Source organism: Dreissena polymorpha, chromosome 1 (assembly GCF_020536995.1).
Source record: "Dreissena polymorpha isolate Duluth1 chromosome 1, UMN_Dpol_1.0, whole genome shotgun sequence".
Taxonomy (NCBI): Eukaryota; Metazoa; Mollusca; class Bivalvia; order Myida; family Dreissenidae; genus Dreissena; species Dreissena polymorpha.
The window spans coordinates 33,958,446-33,982,133 of record NC_068355.1 but is presented as its reverse complement, the minus strand read 5'-3'; the positions used below and the strand labels follow the sequence as shown (position 1 = coordinate 33,982,133).

Genomic DNA, 23,688 nt, shown 5'->3' with positions numbered 1-23,688 from the left:
GTGCAATTTTTAACTTGTAGGAAGTCCCATATTACGTGCAATTTTTAACTTGTAGGAAGTCCCATATTACGTGCAATTTTTAACTTGTAGGATGCCCCATTTTATTATGTGCAATTTTTCCTAAATATTTTATATTAAAAATGGTATGATGTTTTAATTGTAAAAATAGCCATTTGTATTTTAAATACTTAACATAGCAATTACTAACAGTTCTATGTTAAAGCAAAATTAACTGACATTGATGATAAATATACAATTGGTGTCCTTCACTTAGAACTTGCTTTTTTACATTGTACATAAATGTCTGTTCATTTATCAATATGCATTTAAACTCACTGCATTTTGCCTTCCAATCTGTTAAACATGATCTAATTTTCAATTAAGTATCTTCTTTTCCACAGTTTGAAATATCTTCAATACCCACGTGACCCAATAGTCCCATTACAGTTTACATAGTTACACTGTTCACTGATGTCATACCATTGAATGTCATTTGACAGTTTATTTGGTACTTGTTTAGTTCAAAATACTTGATTGCTTATTGAGGTTGAACTTGACTTTTGTACAGTAAAGATGTTGTGATTGATTGACTTTTAAATACACAAAGATTTAAATCGTGTCTTTTCTGGACTAGTTATTCGTATTCACAGAGATACTGTGAAATTAATAATTTTCCTCAACTTAAGCTGTTAGTTTTGTGTGCTTAAACAGTCAGTTATCAAAATGGCGGGCTTGTCTATGTCTTCACTTGCCATAAGCTCTGACGAGGTTAAGGATTTTATTTGTTCCTCATGCGAAGAGCAAGCAAATGCAGAATTTTACTGCAAAACATGTTTGAAACTGTATTGTGGGAAATGTATTCAGTTGCATGATAAGTGGTTTAAAAAACATTCAGCTTATGGAAGGAATGACATCAAAACATGGCCAGTTTCGAAAGAGGTGGAGGAATTTCTATTAAAGTGTGAAGCGCATAAGGACCACAAAATTGAAATGTTATGTGATGACCACAGTCAGCTGTGTTGCACAAAGTGTGCCTTCAATAATCACAGGTAGTTATAAAATACTTTGGCACAAAAGATATCAATGAACTATGTCACAATTTAACCCTTAACCACTTAGATACGTATTTTCATGCATTTTTAGTCGTGCTGAAAGTTACATTTAATTAAAGACCTTTTTTACTAGATTCAAGTTTTTAAGGCTTCGTCTCCAAACCTTAGGTTACCGATGAGCAGCAAACAGCATCAAACCTGAACAGACTGCAAGTTACTCACAGGCTGTTTTGGTTTTATGCTGTTTGCAGATAGCCATTTGCACATTGCTTCTAAGTGGGAAAGGGTTAAATGAGAATTTGGAATTGTCAAGTTGTCAATTTTAATTTATGGTATTTTAGAAATTACATTTTGTTTTGCTTAATTGTTTTTGAAAAGTATGAAATACTTTGTAATGTTAAGACTACACTTTCATTCTTTTTTTTGGAAATAAATTATTAAATTAATTTTTAATTTTGCAAATTGCTGCTTTAGATCATTTGCTACAAAGTAACATTTAATCATTTATTCATGATGCTCTGACACCATGTGGGTGTTGTTTCCTCATGTTGCTCATCAACATTGATGTATCTGAACAATATTGATATTCTTACCGTATTTCTTTTTCTTTGGAAAGTAAGCAGAAAAAGACGTGATCTTCTACCAAGTTTGTTAAAATTATGCCTCAGGGGTCAAAACTTGCCTTGCCAAGGGTCAAAAGATTTCTATTTACTTATATAATAAATAGTTCCGTTTGAGATCTTCTCTGAATCCATAAAAGTCATGGGTTTGATAACAGTTTTTAACATCGTATGGTGGTCCTCTGGTAAGTTTGTTCAGATCTTGCCTCTGAGGTAAAAAATGACCCCTCTCTCTCTCTCTCTCTCTCTCTCTCTCTCTCTCTCTCTCTCTCTCTCTCTCTCTCTCTCTCTCTCTCTCTCTCTCTCTCTCTCTCTCTCTCTCTCTCTCTATATATATATATATATATATATATATTGCATATACTTGTAAAGCATGTGTCACACTCTTCAATAAATTTATGCTTACTGTTGTTTATTGGTCAATACACAATGATTAGGTCTGGAGTTCTTATCCATGGGAGTTAAATAATTTCTGTGATGGCATTCGCCTTTATCCTTAATAACCATGCATCAGAAAAACAAGAAGTTTGAAGGTGGGTTTCAATTCAAACAGTACAGAACTAAATTTAAGTATATATTAAATGCTCAGGTATGGGAGGTCTTTCAGCATGGAGTTATTATAGAACAGATTTACATTATACACTGGGTTCTTTGTCCAAAGTAGATCACATGCTTGATTTTTATGATTGTATTGTTTTAACTTGTAAAACAAAGTGCATTCAACACACATTATGAGCTCTATCATCACTGTCAGACCAGTAACACTGCATGAGCAATTTTCACAAGCCTTTTAGACAAGACTACCTTTATGTGTACTAGAATTCTTGTCTAGTGTTTTGTTTCCAATATTGAAGAAATCTCTATCCAGCTGCAATAAGAAATTAAAGCTGTCAAGAAACTACTTATGATTACCTAGATTACTTCAATTACCTAGAAAAAGTGATTGCCTGGTTTAAGAGCCCTATATATTGTTATGCCTCCCTTCGAAGAAGAGGGGGTATATTGTTTTGCACATGTCGGTCCGTATGACCGTCCATATGTCCATATGTTTACTAGACTGACGGGCGTACGATATGGCAATTTTAATAGGCCCGAGCTATAATTTACACGCCCAGGCCACCGGGCGTGCGCTTGTTTCGCAGACTGCAGATACATTTCGTCTCCAATACGTTCAGGGTCAATGCTTGGTCCGTAAATTGTCAGGGGAAGATGGACTGTAACTATTAATAAAGTCCTCATGTTGATAATACAATATTGCTTTTTATGTCCCCCACTATAGTAGTGGGGGACATATTGTTTTTGCCCTGTCTGTTGGTTGTTCTGTTGGTCTGTTGGTTGGTTGGTTTGCGCCAACTTTAACATTTTGCAATAACTTTTGCGATATTGAATATAGCAACTTGATATTTGGCATGCATGTGTATCACATGGAGCTGCACATTTTGAGTGGTGAAAGGTCAAGGTCATCCTTCAAGGTCAGAGGTCAAATATACGTGGCCAAAATCGCTCATTTTATGAATACTTTTGCAATATTGAAGATAGCAACTTGATATTTGGCATGCATGTGTAACTTATGGAGCTGCACATTTTGAGTGGTGAAAAGTCAAGGTCATACTTCAAGGTCAGAGGTCAAATATATGTGGCCCAAATCGCTTATTTTATGAATACTTTTGCAATATTGAAGATAGCAACTTGATATGTGGCATGCATGTGTATCTCATGGAGCTGCTCATTTTGAGGGGTGAAAGGTCAAGGTCATCCTTCTAGGTCAAACATATGGGTCAAAATTGCTCATGTAATGTAACTTCTGCAATATTGAAGCTAGCAATTTTATATTTGACATGCATGTGTATCTCATGGAGCTGCACATATTGAGTGGTGAAGGGTCAAGATCAAGGTCATCCTTCAAGGTCAAACGTCATATAGGGGGACATTGTGTTTCACAAACACATCTTGTTAAGATATCAAATAACAATCCCATGAATATTATGGAAATAAATTATTGAAAACCTAAAATATATTGGTAAATGTTGTTTGTCTTGCATTTGTCTTTCAATTAACAAAATAATATAGTTTGCATGCTAGATCTGAAATCATTGAATTGTCTAGCCACACATACGTGACATACATGTATGCACTCAGTCTGTTTGAAAATCTTTCCTGTAATCCAGAATAGGCAACTGACATTTGCCATTTTGCTATAAATAACACAGTGTGACTTCAATTTTCTATTAGAAAGCATTGTGGTTTGATGTTCCATTTACAAGATGCACAGATTTGTAAATAACAGTGTCATGTACAAATGGGTCTTATGCAATATGCTGCCAGCGTAGCTCCAGTCCAGCAGTCTTTTCAGGATATGCATTATGTAGAGGATACTCAGGAGATATCACGAAATCTTGAGCTACGCTGGCCAAATATGCTATAAGACCAATTTTTGCATGACGGGGATGTAATAGTGTTATTTAAATGTGTTTAAAAAAATGTGTCTTAATCAAACATTAAATGTTGTCGCTGCAGTCCATTCCTGATCTCCAATTCAAAACGTTTATAAATAAAGCGGGTGCACTCTTAGTAGAAACAACTTTTATTCTCTAAACGATTATTCGTGACCTCTTTTCCAACGCCGTTGTTACATGTATGTCAACGTGTAAAAGCCGGATCAGCAAAATCAGTGGGGATCTGTACATTTTAAATATAAAAAATGGATTATTTTGCAGATTTTTAGGAAAATATGGTATGATAAACAGAAAAACAGGTTACTGTCCCATCGTTTTGTAATATATCAGGCTCTGCAAGAATAAAATAACGGCGCGGCAAGCCTCGCCGTTATATTATTCTAAGCCTTGCCTGATATATTACAAAAAGATCAAGCAGTAACCTGTTATTCTTTATATCTACTAACACTATTATGTGATTTAAAAAACATAAACTTTTTACAAACATTTCATGCGGTGGATATTATGTGACTTTAAAGGAAATAAAACCCACAAAAATTCTTAAACCTTTGTTTTTATTTGCATAATTTAGAAAAGTAAATGTGTGTATATTTGTTGAAAATGTGCAGTCCACTGTGTTCACTATTCAGTACACTTTTAATACTGTAAAAAATGTGTGTAATATAATCATAAACATGTTTTGTATCTTGGAATTCATTAGCATTAGGAAATTAACATTTTGAATGTGAAAATAGCTCATGAACAGCGACTTGCTCTTGCTTTGCTGCCATTTAACCATTTTTTTGCAAATAATGCAAATAATGCGAATACAATTAAAGTATGTTTTTGACAAATTTTAAAAAAGTTGTAATTTTTCTTATTTTGTGTAGTATAAAGTAAATTGCAAAATTATTATTCATATATCCCAATTAAAAAAAACACATCATTGATACTAAGGCTTGCTACTGTATGGTATTTCAATATCACATATAAATAAACAATAGACCAATCTCTCGGATCCTCCTTTAAAACAATTTACAATGACGTCTTTTCTTTTCCACTAATAGATCATGTGACAAGAACAAAAGCAAAGTAATCACAATAGGTAACATAACAACACAATATATTGGGACATAGCAGACCATGAGGTTGCATGTCATAATAAGCCACTCATCACAGGCTTGATTGTTCATGCTGAGACTTTATTTAGAAATAGAAGACCCTCTTTTAAGAAGCAGGGTTATTTTGCTTTGCATCTGTCCTTTGGTCCATTTGTTGGTTGGTCTGTAGACAAATTGTTTCCACATGATATCTAGGGAATACTTTGACTTTTATGTTTACATCGCGGAAGATTAAGAGGTAAATCCATGTTTAGGTCAATAGGTGAAAGGTCACAGAAGCTTATACCATGAAATTACATGTATAAAGGTGTCACAGTCAGTTTAAGTACCTGTTATACCAATCATAACAATATTTTTAACAGATTTTCATTATCATAAAACACTGTACATGTAGGACAATTGGACATTCTTCATATATATTACAGTACTGCCCTTATTAAATGCTTTCATTCATTGACTTTTAATCCACTTAAGACAGGTGGTTGTGAACAATTTATTGACTTTCATCGATGGCTTATTTAAAAATGTTTGGGAATATACATAAATTATAAGTCATGCCTCTTTTCTTGCATTTGTTATTATTGATAGTGTGGTCAAGGTTTACAATATTAAAATTGAAAACAGTATAAACAACTAGAACATTGTTCTGAGTACATGGATACCTCTACAATCCAATTTGTCCTACAACTGCACAAATGTCTTAAAATTATGAACAAACATATGGAGTTGCACAAGTTAACCTGACGATTAATATGTTACTGCAGAAGTATCCCTCTATTTGAGTAAGGATTCTCACAATTGAAAAAATATTATCGTTTGGTAAAAGGGACTGTCACAACTCTTCTTATGTAAAAAAAAACTTGAAAAAAATATCAAGGTGCATAATTTCACATGGTGGGTAATACTTTAATAATAGTTCATCCCTCTATCAGCTGTACTCTTTGAGTTACTCACAATACAATTTTAAATGTGCTTTCTTTGCTAAACAGGGGTCATAACTCTGGGTATGTTGAAAAAAGACATACCAAACTATGCATGTGGGTAAAATTACACAGTGATAAATATTTATGTAAAGTGTTAGTCCTCTAGTAGCAATACAATTATGCCCCCCTTCGAAGAAGAGGGGTATATTGTTTTGCACATGTCAGTCCGTCCGTATGTCCGTCCGTCCGTTTGTCCGTCTGTCCGTCCACCAGATGGTTTCCGGATGATAACTCAAGAACGCTTAGGCCTCTGATCATGGAACTTCATAGGTTCATTGATCATTACTCGCAGATGACCAGTATTGATTTTGAGGTCACCAGGTCAAAGGTCAAGGTCAAGGTGACCCAAAATAGTAAAATGGTTTCCGGATGATAACTCAAGAACGCTTATGCCTAGGATCATGAAACTTCATAGGCACATTGACCATGACTCGCAGATGACCCCTATTGATTTTCAGGTCACCAGGTCAAAGGTCAAGGTCATGGTGACCCGAAATAGTAAAATGGTTTCTGGATAATAACTCAAGAACGCTTATGCCTAGGATCATGAGACCATGACTCGCAGATGACCCCTATTGATTTTCAGGTCACTAGGTCAAAGGTCAAGGTCACGGTGACCCGAAATAGTTAAATGGTTACCGGATGATAACTCAAGAACGCTTTTGCCTAGGATCATGAAACTTCATAGGTACAATGATCATGAATCGCAGATGACCCCTATAGATTTTCAAGTCACTAGGTCAAAGGTCAAGGTCATGGTGACCCGAAATAGAAAAATGGTTTCTGGATGATAACTCAAGAACGCTTATACCTAGGATCATAAAACTTCATAGGTTCATTGATCATGACTCGCAGATGACCCCTATTGAGTTTCAGGTCACTAGGTCAAAGGTCAAGGTCACGGTAACTCAACTTAGAAAAAATGGTTTCCGGATGATAACTCAAGAACGCTTACGATTAGGATCATGAAACTTCATAGGTACATGGATCATGACTCGCAGATGAGCCTTATTGATTTTAAGGTCACTAGGTCAAAGGTCAAGGTCACAGTGACAGAAAACGTATCTACTCAATGGCTGCCACTACAACTGACAGCCCTTATGGGGGGCATGCATGTTTTACAAACAGCCCTTGTTCATTTTACACTCTACACATATTTTAAAATGTCATTTTTGTCTAAATAGGAGACATAACTACAATTATGATGAAAACAACAGAAACAAAATATAGAGGTGCACATTAGCTCACATGCCTGGTTACTGTACTTGTTAAGTTGCAGGAATACATATTGAGTTATATACAACAAAAAAGTCAGGCAGATGGATGGATAAGTGCAAATCTATATACCCCATATTAGGCCCAAGAATCGTTCAGTTATTGTCCATGTATGTTTTTATTTAACACTTTATTCTTGTTTGAAGTAATACATAATATCACTTACTATTCCTTGTATGTACATGTATTAATTGTTTATTTCAGCCAGTGCAGTAAAGTGACCCAGATTTCGGAGCTGACCAACTCGCAGCCCACTGGCCTGGAGGGGTTGTCAGTGGAGCTGGAAACTGTTATGGGGGAAATTAAAACCCTGCAGATCAGTCAAGAGGCCAGCATTCAGTCATTGCAGAGAACATACAAGGAACATAGGGAAGTTATGATAGAACAAATGTGTGGCAATTTAAATACTTATATAGATGAATGTGATAATAATTCTGTGGGTTCATCAGGCGGAAATGAGCAATATTTAAAAGAAGAGATGTGTAGGAGTGTTCTCTCTATCGTGAATGAATTTGATAATATTACTGCGAAGGAACTTAACGAGATGAAAGATGAAGTTATAAGCATAAAAGGGTCAGTAACAAGTTCCGTTCATAAATGCACCAGTCTTCACAGTGACTTGTTACAATTACTTGAAATCGTTCAGAAAATTGGAGATAATAAGGAGCTCTGCCTTATAGCCAGCATAAAATGTAAACATATCATACAGCAGGCATTGACTCTGCTTGGAAAGTCAGGCAAGGTGTTTAAGGTCCAGGGGAAGTCTGAGTACAATGTGAGAATACCAAGTGATTCAGTTACATGTGGTATCTCAGGCATATGTGCTCTCCCAGATGGACAGGTCCTGGTTACAGACTACAATAATAAGAGAGTCAAGCTTCTGAGCCAGCAGTACCAGGTGGTGAGTCACTGGGATGTGAATGCTTATCCACAGGCCATATGTTTGATCACACCGAGTGAGGTTGCAGTGGCTGTATATACTAGCTACATACATGAGGTCCAGTTTATCACTGTCAACCAGGTAAAGCTTGTTCTTGGCAGGAAGTTTCAGTTACAACATGAATGTACAGGGATTGTCCATCACCAAGGAGACATTTTTGTCACTTGTGGTAAAGAACTGTACAAATACACGCTGAGTGGCAAACTGATCTGCAGACTCTATGAAGATTTGGATTATAATACAGGTAAGAATAATGGTGAATCCATCCTGATAACATTTGTATTATGTACAGGGATTTGTCTAGCCATTGTGGGAAAAGGAGTCTAGTCAAATTGTGTTATTTTAAATTCATACAATGACAAATTTGGGAATTTTTATTCAATAAATGAACCGAATTAGGATTTATTTTTTAATCAACAGATATTGACCCATTAGGCCTTTATCTTGTTATTTTGAAAAACTAATCATATAAATTATAGATATATACTTTGTGAGATGATAATAAAATAAAATTCAGATGTAATAGCAGAAAACCTGCTGATGTATTATAAAATATTTTTTCTATAATTCAAATGTGCCCTTTGAATGCTACAGTACATTGTAGCCAAAACAAGATTCAGAAATATTGATTTATAATCATGAGTAATGAAGTATTTTGACTGTCACTACATGGCATGTCTATAAATAGAAACTGAGTTCATGGGAAAGAGACACTTTCTGACCTGGTCTTAATTTTGTGGTTGTTAAATGATTGTACATGTACAATATGTTTACCTGTTGATAGAACTGTGCAATTGTTTCAGTATGTGTAATTGTTTCCATCTGTGTAATTGTTTTGCTTCAATTCATATCTTACTCAACAGTCGCATTTCAACATGTCAAACGTTAACACAATAGCTCTGCTACTGAAGTTTATTGTCACGCTTAACTATTGAATCATTGAAATGTATGCATATATTTTAGATGTGTAAAGGCCTCTTTATAGCAACATATGCGTAATACAATATCACTGCAGTATGTTTAATAAGATTATTTAACATTTACAGTGATTCAATATCTTGATGTTACTCTGTTTTGCAGTAAGTAAGTGTGCTGTGAGTCCCACAGGGGACAGGCTGTACATCACCAGCTACCATCAGCACAAGCTTCTCACCCTGGCCAGGGATGGCACACTCCTGGCTACATACACAGACCCAGCACTACGTGAACCATATGGTCTACATGTGACCCCTGCAGGCCAAGTGCTGGTCTGTGGAGACTGGCCCGCCACTGTACTACAGGTGGGCTGGGAGGGAAAGAGTAAGCTGGCTAATCTTGCTACTTGGAGAGATGGAGTGTGGAGGCCACGGTCAGTCTGCTACAGCAGCACCACATCATCCATCATTGTGGGACAGAGGGGGCAGTGGTGGGACAACATCCTGGTGTTCAGAGTGGAATAGTGTGTACATGTATGTATTAGTTGTTGTAATTAGTGATAAGTATTTCAATGACAATGTGTTGTTTAGCATACGAACATAGTAGTGTGTGATGTTACAATACAACATTAAGTGTGTAGTTAAAGATACAAATAATTTATGTACACATATTGTTATCTGATTATACAATGTGAGGGTTTTTGTTTTGAACATAAGATCTAATGCATATTATGTTATGTTGTCATAGGGTTTGTGTCATTATGGTCCTAAAATTTAGTTCTTGTAAACTTTGCATTAAAAAACAAAGCATTTCAACAGAAAAATTAATATTTCTACATATATGCACATGTACATTATATATATAGCAACTGAGGCTATTTTTAGACTTTCATTTCTATAAACACCATGCCATGTAAGAAATGTATATGGATGAATACTTTTTTAATAAAATATGACATTGTTTAAGTAATCTTTGGAGGAGTATGTATTGATATTTTATGCAATGTTTACAGAAAGGTAACACTAAATGTGAGATTTATTAATTTGCCATATTTTATGATGTTCAACATGTCTTATTGATTTTTATTACATTTATATGAATGTGTGTAAGTCCTAAATATACATACAAGAAATACATCGAGCTATTCTACTGCTCCAGTTGCTGCTGGCAGTCGGGACAACGATGCTGAGGATGTGGGAGACAAACATGACGCAGAAGGTAAAAGAGACGCTTTGTCATGCCTTTTCTTGGCCACTTTGGGAAAAAATGCAATTTTGGGATTTTGAATTTGTTTCGTGCTAAAAGTCCATTGATTTGGGAAAACACATTTAATAAGTTTTAATTATACTTCAAATTATAGGAATAAAATCCTATTATAATAGTTATAAACTTTGTTAGATCTAATTGAAACATAATTGAGATATAATTTTCATAAGGAACAGCATATAACACACTTTGGGTATGGGTCCGTTAAACAGACCCATGAATACTCAAGGAAAAGCCCTGCTTGTGTATTTCCTGTTTTTTAAGATGAGGTGGAAAAGAATGGTATGAATTTACATAAGGTAAAATATCCTTTTAAATTGTTTGTTTATTGTAAAATCATATATATTCGTCCGCATGTTATTTTGTGGTTAAAAAAAGACTTTCATGGACGTGGAAATTAATGCGTGACTTTCTCAGTTTGGAAACAATAAATATTCAGGGCCCTCAATCTATCAAATCTGCCGCCGAATTTCGGCGGCAGTCCCCCCCCCTGAAAAGTATACTTTTTTCCCCTTTTGGGTGGAAAAATTCCCCCTAAAAAAAGATTTATTTTTTTTTTAATAGGAAGATGTGTCTCATAATCATTATATCTCAATTCTATTTCAATTTAATCTTTTCAAACATACTAAATTATGAAAAATGCAATGAATATAGTGCAAACATGTACAAATGAAATAATGAGAGAGTAAGTAACAAAATACCCCAAAAAGGGAAACGCCGCGAAAATTCCCCCTCCTAAGGGCTGCGGACCCCTTCCCCCAAAGTAGTGTGAGGGCCCTAAATATGGAATTTGTGTCAGTGTGTTTGTATTCAATTTGTAGATCGTTCAACCCTTGAAATCAATAAAAAAATAATGTCCCGCGAATAATAATGTTTTTGCAGTGTATAAATAAGTGAAGTGGACGAGAATGATATGATATGATTTAACAGAAGGTAAAAGGGCGTCTATTCTTGTGTATATAGTGTTTTCAGTACAACTTATTTTACTTGATGATCAATTACTCAAACCCTTCTCCAGCTCGATGCTTTCCAACTTACCGATACAGACACCTCAGAAACACAACACCGCAATAATTTCTGTCATCCTCATGCAGGCCTTGAGTTTTTATAAAGCTGTGAGATATTTAATTAAGCCTATTTGATTGGAATCTATTCCATCTAATGCCGTATAGAGTCTGTTTGCGAGGAGGTAGTAAGTTTTCATTGTGTATACAGTGTTGTTTTTTTTTTTGGTCAAAACAGGCCCCGTTACAAAGGAGCATGATTTACATAAAACCACCATTTTTTCACAGGATATTATGCGTTCTTGTTAGTTTCATGGAATAAATGCGTTTTGTTTCATGGAGTTAACGAGTATTGGAAAGCGTAAAGAAAAATAATTAAATGGGAAAATTTGTATGGGAAAATAATTAAAACAAGCAAATTCGTTGAATTGATAGCCCACGCCAATATGCTTCTGGACACAAAATTATTATATTTGACACTCAAAACAACATTGTTACAAGATACAAAGGGCCACAACTCCGTTATTAACAGATGGTGTACAATGCCATTTGGCGTGCATCATCCTCTTATCCATATATATACGCATTACAGGTTTCAATAATATCCGCCAAAGCACTTCAAAAATATGGCTCCGGACACACAAAAAGCATTTTTCAAGATACAAAGGGCCATAACTCTGTTATTAACTGATGGTGTACAATGCCATTTGGCGTGCATCATCCTCTTATCCATATGCATACTCATACCAAGTTTCAATGAAATCCACCAAAGCACTTACAAGATATGGCTCCGGACAGACGGGAGGAAAGACGGACGGACGGAAGGACCGACAGACAACGCCAAAACAATATCCCTCCGCCTATGGCGGGGAATGATAAAAAGTAGAGAAACTCGTATTGAGCACCTCTAAACTCACAAATTCGCACTGAAAGAAGCCCAAACACGTTTTAATAATATTATAATTCTTCTTCGATATAGCATATAAGAAGTTTACAGTATATTTACTGTATAATGTTATATAAGTTAATGTTATTTGCTCTTGAAAGCCCTTTATAAATCTAAGCATCGACAATGGAAGCCATATGTCTTATCAGGCATTATTATAATAATTTTCATTGTTCAAACATTTCTATGTGAAGGATCGATCTAAAATTTGGCATGCACATTGAGGACAGATGAAAAATGATAAGGAAGTGCATATTTTTTGCGTTTTAAACAGTTCAGGTTTTCTTATAGGTAACATTATACTAAATAATCGTTTTATGTTGGGCTGTTCTCAATAAAAATCATATTTTACTCGAGGCCATGTTTTACACTTTAGACTGGTGTTCTGCCTTTATCTCTTGGATATATTGGAAGGGAAAGAAAAGGTGCTCACTACTTAATCCCTGACATATGATAAAAATATAGAGACTTAAGTACAAATTTGACCTGAAAACAGTTACATTGCACTAGAAAATGGCCGGAAAATTTAAGGTGCAAAAGAAGTAGAGTTTGATTTGAATAAAGTTAATGTTTGGTTTTAACATGACATATCTTTTGTATTGCTTAAATTGATTCAGCTTAGAATGAACTTTCAGTAAAAGTATGGTTATGGTGGTCTCTATGTTCAAAATGTTGCATTTATTTTCTCTTTAATTTGTCGCTTTTACATTGAATTATATAGGGAAATCATTTAGTATATTGTGGCCTTTAATAAATTTAGCTTACACTAACAAGGGAGAGAACTGTCAATATGTACCAGCAGTGAGTTGTTGCCATTAAATTGTTTCATATTTATTAATTTGTAATATGTCTTACAACTTTTATGACATGATGGTTTACTTTGGAATTGTTGTCTAGTGTGAATTTAAATTTCGAAGAAGAGGGGGTATATTGCTTTGCTCATGTCGGTCTGTCGGTCGGTCTGTCGGTCGGTCCGTCCATCAGGTGGTTGTCAGACGATAACTCAAGAACGCTTGGGCCTAGGATCATGAAACTTCATAAGTACATTGATCATGACTTGCAGATCATGACCCCTATTTATTTTGAGGTGACTAGGTCAAAGGTCAAGGTCACGTTGACCAGAAATAGTAAAATGGTTTTTGAATGATAACTCAAGAATGCATACGCCTAGGATCATGAAACTTCATGGGTAGATTGATCATGACTGGCAGATGACCCCTATTGATTTTCAGGTCACTAGGTCAAAGGTCAAGGTTACGGTGACCCGAAATAGTAAAATGGTTTTTGGATGATAACTCAAGAACGCATACGCCTAGGATCATGAAACTTCATAGGTAGATTGATCATGACTTGCAGATTACCCCTATCGATTTTGAGGTCACAAGGTCAAAGGTCAAGGTCACAGTGACCCCAAATAGTAAAATGATTTTAAGATGATAACTCAAGAACGCTTTTGCCTAGGATCATGACACTTCATAGGTAGATTGATCGTGACCCGCAGATGACCCCTATTGATTTTGAGGTCACTAAGTCAAAGGTCAAGGTCACAGTGACAAAAATCGTATTCACACAATGGCTGCCACTACAACGGACAGCCCATATGGGGGGCATGCATGTTTTACAAACAGCCCTTGGTTTTTGTTGTTATGCAGGAAAAACTTGCTAAAAACATCAATGAGCCGCGCTGTGAAAAAATAGGGCTTAATGCATGTGCTTAGATTGTAGTCCCAGATTAGCCTGTGCAGTCCGCACAGGCTACTTAGGGACAACAATTACCTCTTTAAAGGTCTGTTTTGTTGAAAATAAGTATCTTCTTTTGTGAAAATCCAGTATCGTCCCGGATTTGCTTACGTGGATTTCACATGCTAAAATGGGACGAAAGCTTCTAATATTGATGAGCGGCAATTTGGCTTATACAATTACACTGAAAGTAAAGTAAGAATAATTATTATGAATTTACAGGTTATTAAAGCATTAGCCAACACTTAATGTTTTAATACGAAATGGTTTAATTGCATTAATTTTCATTAATTGCTATTTAGGACAAGGCACCAATTAAATTCCAAATTAGAAATTCAGATAATTATGTTTTGCTGTTGAAAACCTTCACATCCAATCAAGAGGCATATATGTAGTGTATTATACATTGTAATATAAAAATGTGTTACAAGTTCATATCCCCCACTCTAGTGTTGTTGTTTTCAGGTGAGCACCAGCATTGATATCCAGTTGGCCAAGCAACAGCACCAGTCCGGCCTGCAGGAGCCCCAATACTAAATGATCCTTTGCCTTCCCTGATCCCTAGCTCCTCCCACTGGACCTCCGGCCACAAAGGGTCAGCATCATAACACAAGTCTGTTCTGCAATAAATCCTCAGCACGTCAAGTTTTCACGCGCTGTTATGAACAGCTGAAATGTATGTGTTGAGATTTCCCCAAGCAAGCCCGAGTAGTTTTGTTTAGCTCTAGTGCCCGAGTGGGATGAGTGTTACAGAAGCGAGACGTTATAGCAGCACCTATGGTAACGCTTACAGTTAACGCTAACAGTTAGTTCTCACTGTGGACATCACGAAGAATCTCACAAAGGATTAAACGTTGAATAGTTTGTTTAATTCTTTATAAGACAGCTATATATTCAGCGAGGAACGGGAGCAAATCAAGGAACAATCGAAACTATTCATTCAGAAGTATATCTGCTGTAGATAGTTAGGACAGTAGAAGGGTTACGGACTATCCTCAGCGCACAATATATTCATGTGGTGTGCCTCAGACGCCAATTCCCACATGATTGAAAACAAGTTGCTAAAAGTAAACACGTACGGTTTTGCACTCCGAGCCCAAAGGGCATCGCATTGAATTGAGACTAAAGAAGGCTTAAAAACGTGACAACAGTTTTGTTGTATGGTCCAGTACACCCTTCGACTCATCCCGAAGTTAATCAGAACTCAAACTCGGCCCTTAACAATATCCGCGAGGCCAGCATATCAGCTCAGCTTCTGAGCTTCAGGTGAGACCTTACAGTGTTATTAATTGTGTCAAAGATTGGGCCTAAATTCAGCCCCATTCCTCAAAAAGTCTAAAAAAAAATATAAATATTTACTGGTTAAAATTTACAATGCAATATTTGCCAAAACAAGTGTTTGATAGATTGCAACAATGAGTCACTTTCCTTATAAAGCCCTATATGTTGAAACTTAGTACAATTAAAATACAAATCAAAAATTCTAAATTTATAAGTATTTGTGTTCACGTATAACTGATTATGATCTAATATGATTTTTATTTAAATTAGAAACCGGATGTTTGCAAAGACAAAATCACTATACTGCTTTCATATCTTTATGCACACACTTTCAACGCCAGTGACTAAACTTTACATCTAAGGTCTGTCTTACAAAAACAATGGCATAAAATGTAGACATCAACTAGTATCGATTCAATATCACGTACATATAATAGATTTAACCATAATAGGCTATAATTACTAGTATAATGGCCCCTGGTAGCAAGACAGAGTATCATATACTTAATTCACCATAGACTTTCATCTGTTTTTGCATTTCTGTCTAATCCATAGGTAATACGTGTTTGATCAAGTACTCATATACTTACAGTATTGTGTCTTATGACGTGTTGTATTGTCTATTGCAAGTTGTTTAGTCTCGCGTAATAAGTTGTGCACATTCAAATGTGTACAGTCTCATATTTTAAGTTGTTTAGTGTCATGTTAAAAGTTGAATTGTTTTACAGTTAAAGTTGGCGAGTATCACATTTAAAATTATGTAGTCTTACATTTTTAGTTGTTAATTCTCTCATTTAAAGTTGTAAAGTTTCACAATTAAAGTTGGTTTAGTCAAAACTATTAAGGGGGAAAGGATGTGGTGGACAAGAATAACCTGAATACGCAGAAGGTAACATAGACCCTTTGTAAGACCTTTTCTTTGTCATTTTGGGGAAAAATGCCATTGTGGTTTTGGAATATTTTCCTGTGAAAAGTCAATTGATTTGGAAAAAACTAATTTAATATCATTCTTTCTAATATATCAAATTATACGAATAAAATCATTTTATGATAGTTATATACTTTGTTAGATCTAATATGATGAAGTATGATTGAGATATAATAATTATAATGCATAAAACCGGGAACATCACGTCAGGCGATTTACGCCTGTTAAGTGGAAAAAAACGCCCTGATTGGACGTTTTTATCACATCTTTACACAGTAACAGATATGCCAAAATTTGACAACAAATGGTGAATGTTTGCGTTTCTTGGAAATTTTGAGCACTTTTATCTTAAATATTTATCAGAATGTCCTTTTTATAATGGAATATACCGGATTATAGGGTAATGAGTAGCAACGGTAAAAGTAGCAAGTTGGCAGTAATAGATAAAAAGTATGGTTTCATACGGATGTATTAAGGAATCAATCGTGGCACGATTATGCATATCTATGCGGGAAAGGTTTAAAACATTTTTTGTTAAATCTCGTCCCCCCCCCCCAATGGCCCCGGGGCGTCTGAAAAAATTCCTGTTGAAAGCACTGTAATTAATTATAATAAGGCACTTATTTAAAAACAAATAAAATGCTTCGGTTATGGGTCTGTTTTACAGACCCATAAATACACCAGGAACGCGCAGTCTTGTGTATTTCCTGTTTATTAAGAATGCAAAAAGATGAGGTGGTAAAGAACAGAATGAATTTACATAAGGTAAAATATCCTCTTAAATTGTTTGTATATTGCAAAATCATTGATATTCCTCCTCATGAACTGTTGGTGATTACAATAGTATTTCATGGACATATAATAAGTTAATGTGTGGATTACTGAGTTTGGAAAAATAAATGAGAAATTTGTGTCAGTTCATTTCCCATGTGTTTATGATAAATTTGTGGATTGGTAAAACCTTAAAATCAACAAAAAATAGCCTCAAACGAATAATTAACCGAGACTTACCTTCATAGATGGGAAGGTGAAGGTTGATTGTAATTTCATCTACTGCAAACCCCTTAAGAGCTCTACACGAGAGATGACGCAGCTTCCGCAGCCAAGAATATCAGGCTTTAGAGTTAGCAAAGTATTCATTAAGGAATACTTTGTTTAACAAATTTGTAGAAAAGATGGAATGGGTGGGATTGGGTAGGGCGTGTTGAGCTCTTAAGGGGTTTGCAGTAGATGAAATGACAATCAATCTTCACCTTCCCATCTACGAAGGTAAGTCTCGATTAATTATTCAATTTCATCTCCTGTATAACCCCTTAATGAGCCCCACACGAGATTTTAGAGAATTTCTGCAAATTTGTGCAGGAATAAAGAGATAAACAAGAATTCATGATAGAATATGTACACTTTTTATTTTCCACATAAAATAGCTGATTGAAAAACCATAGAATGTTGATTTTCATTGTGAACTTCTTTTGAATAATATTTAGCAAATGTTTTTGCATTTGACCAGCCGCCCGTGTCTAAGATAGTTTGCAATGAAACACCTAAATGATTAGCTTTTGATGTTGAAGCTTCCCTTGTACTGTGAGGTTTAAATGTGTTCCCGAGACCAGCAGCTTTTAACACTGATTTTACCCATCTACTTATTGTTGCCGGTGATGCTGCTTTATATGGTTTGACAGTTGTAATCATTAAGTAATTAGGAGATTAAATAATGGTTTTACAGTGTTACCTCTGTATTCAAAATGCTAAATATGAAGTGGACAAAAATATGATTTCATAGAAGTTAAAATTGGGTCTTTTCTTTTATGTATCGTGTTTACAGCACGACTTCATTTACTTGAGGATCAATAAATCAAAACATTCTTCAGCTTGTGCTTTCCAACTTACCAATACAGAAACCTCAGTAACAAAACACCACAAGAATTTCTGTCATCCCCATGCAGGCCTTGAGTTTGTATAACGTTGTGAGATATTTAGTAAAGCTTTGAATGCCTTGATCGTATAGAGCCTGTTTGCAGGAGGTGTTAAGTTCTTGATGTGTAAACTGTGTTATTGTTTTTTTTGTCAAATATTGTGGCCAAAATCGGCCCCATACCAAATGCTGGAACTATGTTTTTTTCCCAAACAACTTCCTAAAATTCCCAATTGAAGGTAAAGTAAAAGAAATTAATCACAATACCAAGTTTATCTCTCTACCCAACTCTAATAATTTGACCTTATTAAATGCAATATTGAAAACGCTTATTCTCAATTGTATAGTATTTGTAAGCAAAAAACCAACAACACAATGTCCCAATTTGTGGTCAAAACACCAAGAATTTTCGCTATTAGAAGGACTCAGGCCTCATTCCACAAACTTAAGTTAAGTCTGCTTACAGTCTGTTGTTGAGTGTTTTTTCAAGAAACATATGTGCCTCCCTCTGGGATAATGGGACTAAATGCATGTGGGTAAAGTGTGGTCCCAGATTAGCCTGTGTAGTCTGCACAGTGACTAAATGCATGTGTGTAAAGTGTGGTCCCAGATTAGCCTGTGTAGTCTGCACAGTGACTAAATGCATGTGTGTAAAGTGTGGTCCCAGATTAGCCTGTGTAGTCTGTACAGGGACTAAATGCATGTGTGTAAAGTGTGGTCCCAGATTAGCCTGTGTAGTCTGTACAGTGACTAAATGCATGTGTGTAAAGTGTGGTCCCAGATTAGCCTGTGTAGTCTGTACAGGGACTAAATGCATGTGTCTAAAGTGTGGTCCCAGATTATCCTGTGCAGTCTGTACAGGGACTAAATGCATGTGTGTAAAGTGTGGTCCCAGATTAGCCTGTGTAGCCTGTACAGGGACTAAATGCATGTGTGTAAAGTGTGGTCCCAGATTAGCCTGTGTAGTCTGTACAGGGACTAAATGCATGTGTGTAAAGTGTGGTCCCAGATTAGCCTGTGTAGCCTGTACAGGGACTAAATGCATGTGTGTAAAGTGTGGTCCCAGATTAGCCTGTGTAGTCTGCACAGGGACTAAATGCATGTGTGTAAAGTGTGGTCCCAGATTAGCCTGTGTAGTCTGCACAGGAACTAAATGCATGTGTGTAAAGTGTGGTCCCAGATTAGCCTGTGTAGTCTGTACAGGGACTAAATGCATGTGTGTAAAGTGTGGTCCCAGATTAGCCTGTGTAGTCTGTACAGGGACTAAATGCATGTGTGTAAAGTGTGGTCCCAGATTAGCCTGTGTAGTCTGCACAGGAAAATCATGGATGACACTTTCCGCATTTATGCAATTTTTTGTATATAGGAAGTCTCTTCTTAAAGAAAATGTCAGTCTAGCGGAAAGTGTTGTCCCTGATAAGCCTGTGTGGCTGTATAGGCTAGTGCACTTAGTGCACAATTTATTAAGCTCTGTTTTCTCAGAATGAGGCTCAAAGTAAGTCCCCCTACAGTCTGTTACAGAGTTGTACAAGATGATACCAAGTGAGCCTTGTTATGGGAAAAGGGTGCTTAATGCATGTTATGTACCATCCACAGATTAGCCTGTGCAGTGCGCACTCTGAATTATCAGGGATAATGCTTTCCCCTTTTGAGGAAATTTTAGTTTTAAGGGAATTTCTTCCAAACAAAAATCAAGTCTTGGTGGATATTGTCGTCTCAGGTTATAGCCTGTGAGGACTGCGCAGGCTAATGTGGGAGGACATTATATAAATTCATTAAGCCCAGTTGTCCCAGCATAAGACTCAAGTTAAGTCTGATTTTTAATTAAAAACAAATAAAATAAATCTCATCAAACACATTTCTAGAAAACATGTTGATTTTGAACTGTTAATTCATTTTTAATTGTGGGACATTAATTAATGTTGATTTTGTGGGCTTACTGATCCATGAAATTAGCTCAAACACATAACAAAATCACCCAGGGCAAATTCCTTTTTTCGAAAATACAAAAGCCACGAAAAAAATATTTTTTTTTTTAAACCTTTAAGTGTCATGCCAACGAGTATAAATATTTTTCCAGGATCAGGCGTGTAACACTCCAGTCTCCAGCTTGAATTGGAGACTAATATTTTGCTCTGTTTTATCATTCAGGGCCTGTTTTGAAGAGGTATACAATATATGTCACATTTATCATGACTGGCAGATTACCCCTATTGATTTTCAGGTCACTAGGTCAAAGGTCAAGGTGATAATGATTCAAAATTGTAAAATGGTTTCTGGATGATAACTTAATAATGCTTACGCCTAGGATCATGAAACTTCATTTTTCAAAGAGCATGATTCAGGGCTATTTTTCCTTCTTAGGGATTTGAGAATTTCGTGACTGAAAGTTTCACAACTAAAACAAGTTTGTGACTCAAATTTTGGCAATTTTAAGGAGTTTGCTCCTCATTTGTTCACAACTTTAACAAATTTAAAATGAGTGGGCTGAAACGCTTCGCAAAGATGAGACAAACCAAGCCCTGTTACATGTATATGATTTGTGTTTGAGGGTGTGTGGGTAATATTTTTACTGAAACTTTTATTTTCCCTAAACATATGAAACAAAGTTAATGTTTTCAATTTTATACTTAGAAAAAAATCATGTCTTGGTATTGGTTACTGTAAAAATTTGGATTTGTGGGCGTCATCAAAGTAAGAGCAAAGTAGTGTTATCAGCTAGAAGTAATTAAGGGCAAGTGGCCTGTAACATAATTTTACTCCCAGGTGTATGTGAATACTGAACAGATTGTCTTTCCTTCTTTATAAAGTACACCATAATAGGCGCTTCCTTATATGCTAGTGGAATAATGAAATGAGCACTGAAACTGAACATTTAATTTGTTGGATATTGATTTACTTTGGATATGTTTTCTATTGTGAATTTAAACAGATTTTAAAAAGCTAAGACATTTCAAGGCATGGTAAAAATTGTATGTGTCTTTTTGCAACTTTTGGAAGACATTTTTATTTAGTTTTTGCCTCCCACTTATTGAAACATATATTAAAGTAAAACATATATGAATGCTTTGTAAAAGTAAAGTGATTAAAAGAATGGGTGCACTCAAACAATATTAAATTTTTAACAATATAATTTTCCATTCCTTGGTCTTGTTATGCTGGAAAAAATGGCTAAAAAGATAAATAAGATAAATAAGCCTTGCTGTGGAAAATGGGGCTTTTTGCATGTGCTTAAATTGTTGTCCCAGATAAGCCTGTGCATTCTGCATTCTGCACATGCTAATAAGGGACAACACTTTCCTCTTCAAAGGTATTTTTTGGTTGAAAAGAAGAATCATCTTTATGAAAATTCAGTCTGGTCAGAAAGTTTTTTGCCTGATTAGCTTATGTGGACATGCTAATCTGGGACGACACTTCCTTATATTGATGAGCTGCATATTGACTTATGAAATTATATCTCTGAAATTTAACAAAAACTATAATTATGAATTTACAGGTTAGTATAGCAATAGCCAAAACTTTTAATGTTTCAATACGAAATGGTTTAATTGTATATATGTTCATGCTATTCAGGACAAGGAACCAATGAAATACCAGATAAGACATTCATGAGAATGAATTTTTGCTGTTGAAAACCTTCACATCTAATCAAGAGGCATAGTTTGTTGTAGATTGTAAAATAAACATTTGTTACACGTTCATAAAACCCACTGTGCTGTTTTCAGGAGAGCACCAGCATTGGTATTGAGCTGGCCCAGCAACAGTACCAGTCCAGCATGCAGGAGATCCAGTCAAGGACGACCCTTCCCCTCCCCTGGCCACTAACTCCTCACTTTTGACCTGCAGCCTCAAAGGATCAGCATCGTTGAACAATTCTGTTCTGCAGGAAATTCTCAGCTCGTCAAGTTTTCACGGGCTGTTCTCAACAACCGCAATGTCCTGGTCAAGTTTTCCACACTCAAGCCTGAGTAGTTTTGTTAAATATAAGCAGTAGAAATGGTAAAACTAACAGCCAGTGTGCTCGCTCTGGGACATCACAAAGAATATCACAGAATACAAAGTTGAATAACTTGTTCCATTCATTATGGGACCAACAGAAATTTAGCAAGAAACAGGGCAAACAATCAAGGAACAATTGAAGCGATTAATTTAGAAGTGTAGGCTTTCCAAAGTAGATACTTCTGCTGTTGATAGTTATGACAGTAATAGCGTTACGGACCCCTCGGTTTGTCCTCTCAGGCGTGTAAACTGTCCATAAAGAACACACTTCTGACGCTTTTGCTGACAAAGAAAGGCAGAAATGACTTGGCTGTGAACACCCAGAGCACAATACATCCTTGGGGCATGCCTCAGACGCAAATTCCGCCAAAGATTATAAACAAGGCGCAAAATGTGAACATGTCTAGCTTTGTTACGAGCACTTCCCACTCCGAGCCCATAGGCCTCGTATTGAATCGAGGCTAGAGAAGGCATTGACAAATGACAGCAGTTGTGTTGTGTGGTCCAGTAGGCCCTTCGACTCTCAACCCGACGTTAATCAGAACTCAAACTCAGCCCTTAGCAATATCAGCTCAGCTCCTTCAGCCTCAGGTGAGACCTTACAGTGTTATTTATTTTGTCAAAATTGGAGCCAAAATTCAGTCCCACTCCTAGACTCAAAAAGTCTCTATTTTCCCATAATTACTAGCTAAAATTTTCAATTCAAGGTTTGCCCCCAAAAAATGTTTTAATAGGTTGCATCATTGAGTTCTTTTCCTTATTCAGCTCTATAACTTGAACCTTAATGCAATTAATATCCACTTATTCTCAATGTTTATTTTTTTTAGCAAAAAAAACAACAACCATTTTCCCAATTTAATTCAAAACAGCATGATTTTTTCCGAATTGTCCCAATCCAAAAATGTTTAAAATAAACTCTCTGCGTAGAGCTGGCCCTTAGTTCTTGCACATTTTAGAGTCTTTGATAAGAATAACTTGTTTAATTTGCTTATTTCACTAAGTTTCATTACTATTTTGAAGTTGGAGTTACATAAATTATTTATTTCACATATAATTGGATATGATTATTGTTCAAATTAGAGCCCGGATGTTTTCAAAACAATAGCACTATATTGCTTTCATATGCTTATGCACACAATTTCAACACCAGTTGCTAGAAGTATCAATTCAAAATCACCTACAGTGAATAGTTTTAACCAGAATAGGCAATAATTACTACTTAAATTATTACAACCCCTGGTTGCAAGATAGAGTGTCATAGAGTGAAT

The 23,688-nt window shown here is 35.7% G+C and overlaps 1 protein-coding gene and 1 long non-coding RNA gene across 2 annotated transcripts; both read left to right on the top strand.

Moving 5' to 3' along the window:
• The first annotated feature begins 706 nt into the window (after positions 1–706).
• Positions 707–8,839, top strand: LOC127866438 (uncharacterized). Its single transcript, XM_052406994.1, has 3 exons — positions 707–1,049; positions 7,691–8,670; positions 8,826–8,839. The coding sequence occupies exons 1-3, from the start codon at positions 724–726 to the stop codon at positions 8,837–8,839; spliced, it is 1,320 nt and encodes a 439-aa protein (XP_052262954.1). The 5' UTR covers positions 707–723.
• A 735-nt stretch (positions 8,840–9,574) lies between these two features.
• LOC127876519 (uncharacterized) lies at positions 9,575–23,070 on the top strand. The gene is made up of 4 exons (XR_008047910.1): positions 9,575–9,874; positions 10,500–10,559; positions 14,763–15,563; positions 22,147–23,070. It is a non-coding gene; the product is annotated as an uncharacterized LOC127876519 (long non-coding RNA).
• Positions 23,071–23,688: the final 618 nt, after the last annotated feature.

Excerpts from the sequence above, each read along its gene's own strand:
- LOC127866438 (XM_052406994.1), top strand. The coding sequence starts at position 724 with ATGGCGGGCTTGTCTATGTCTTCACTTGCCATAAGCTCTGACGAGGTT. Across the intron at positions 1,050-7,690 it reads TGTGCCTTCAATAATCACAG|CCAGTGCAGTAAAGTGACCC; the intron begins GTAGTTATAAAA and ends TGTTTATTTCAG.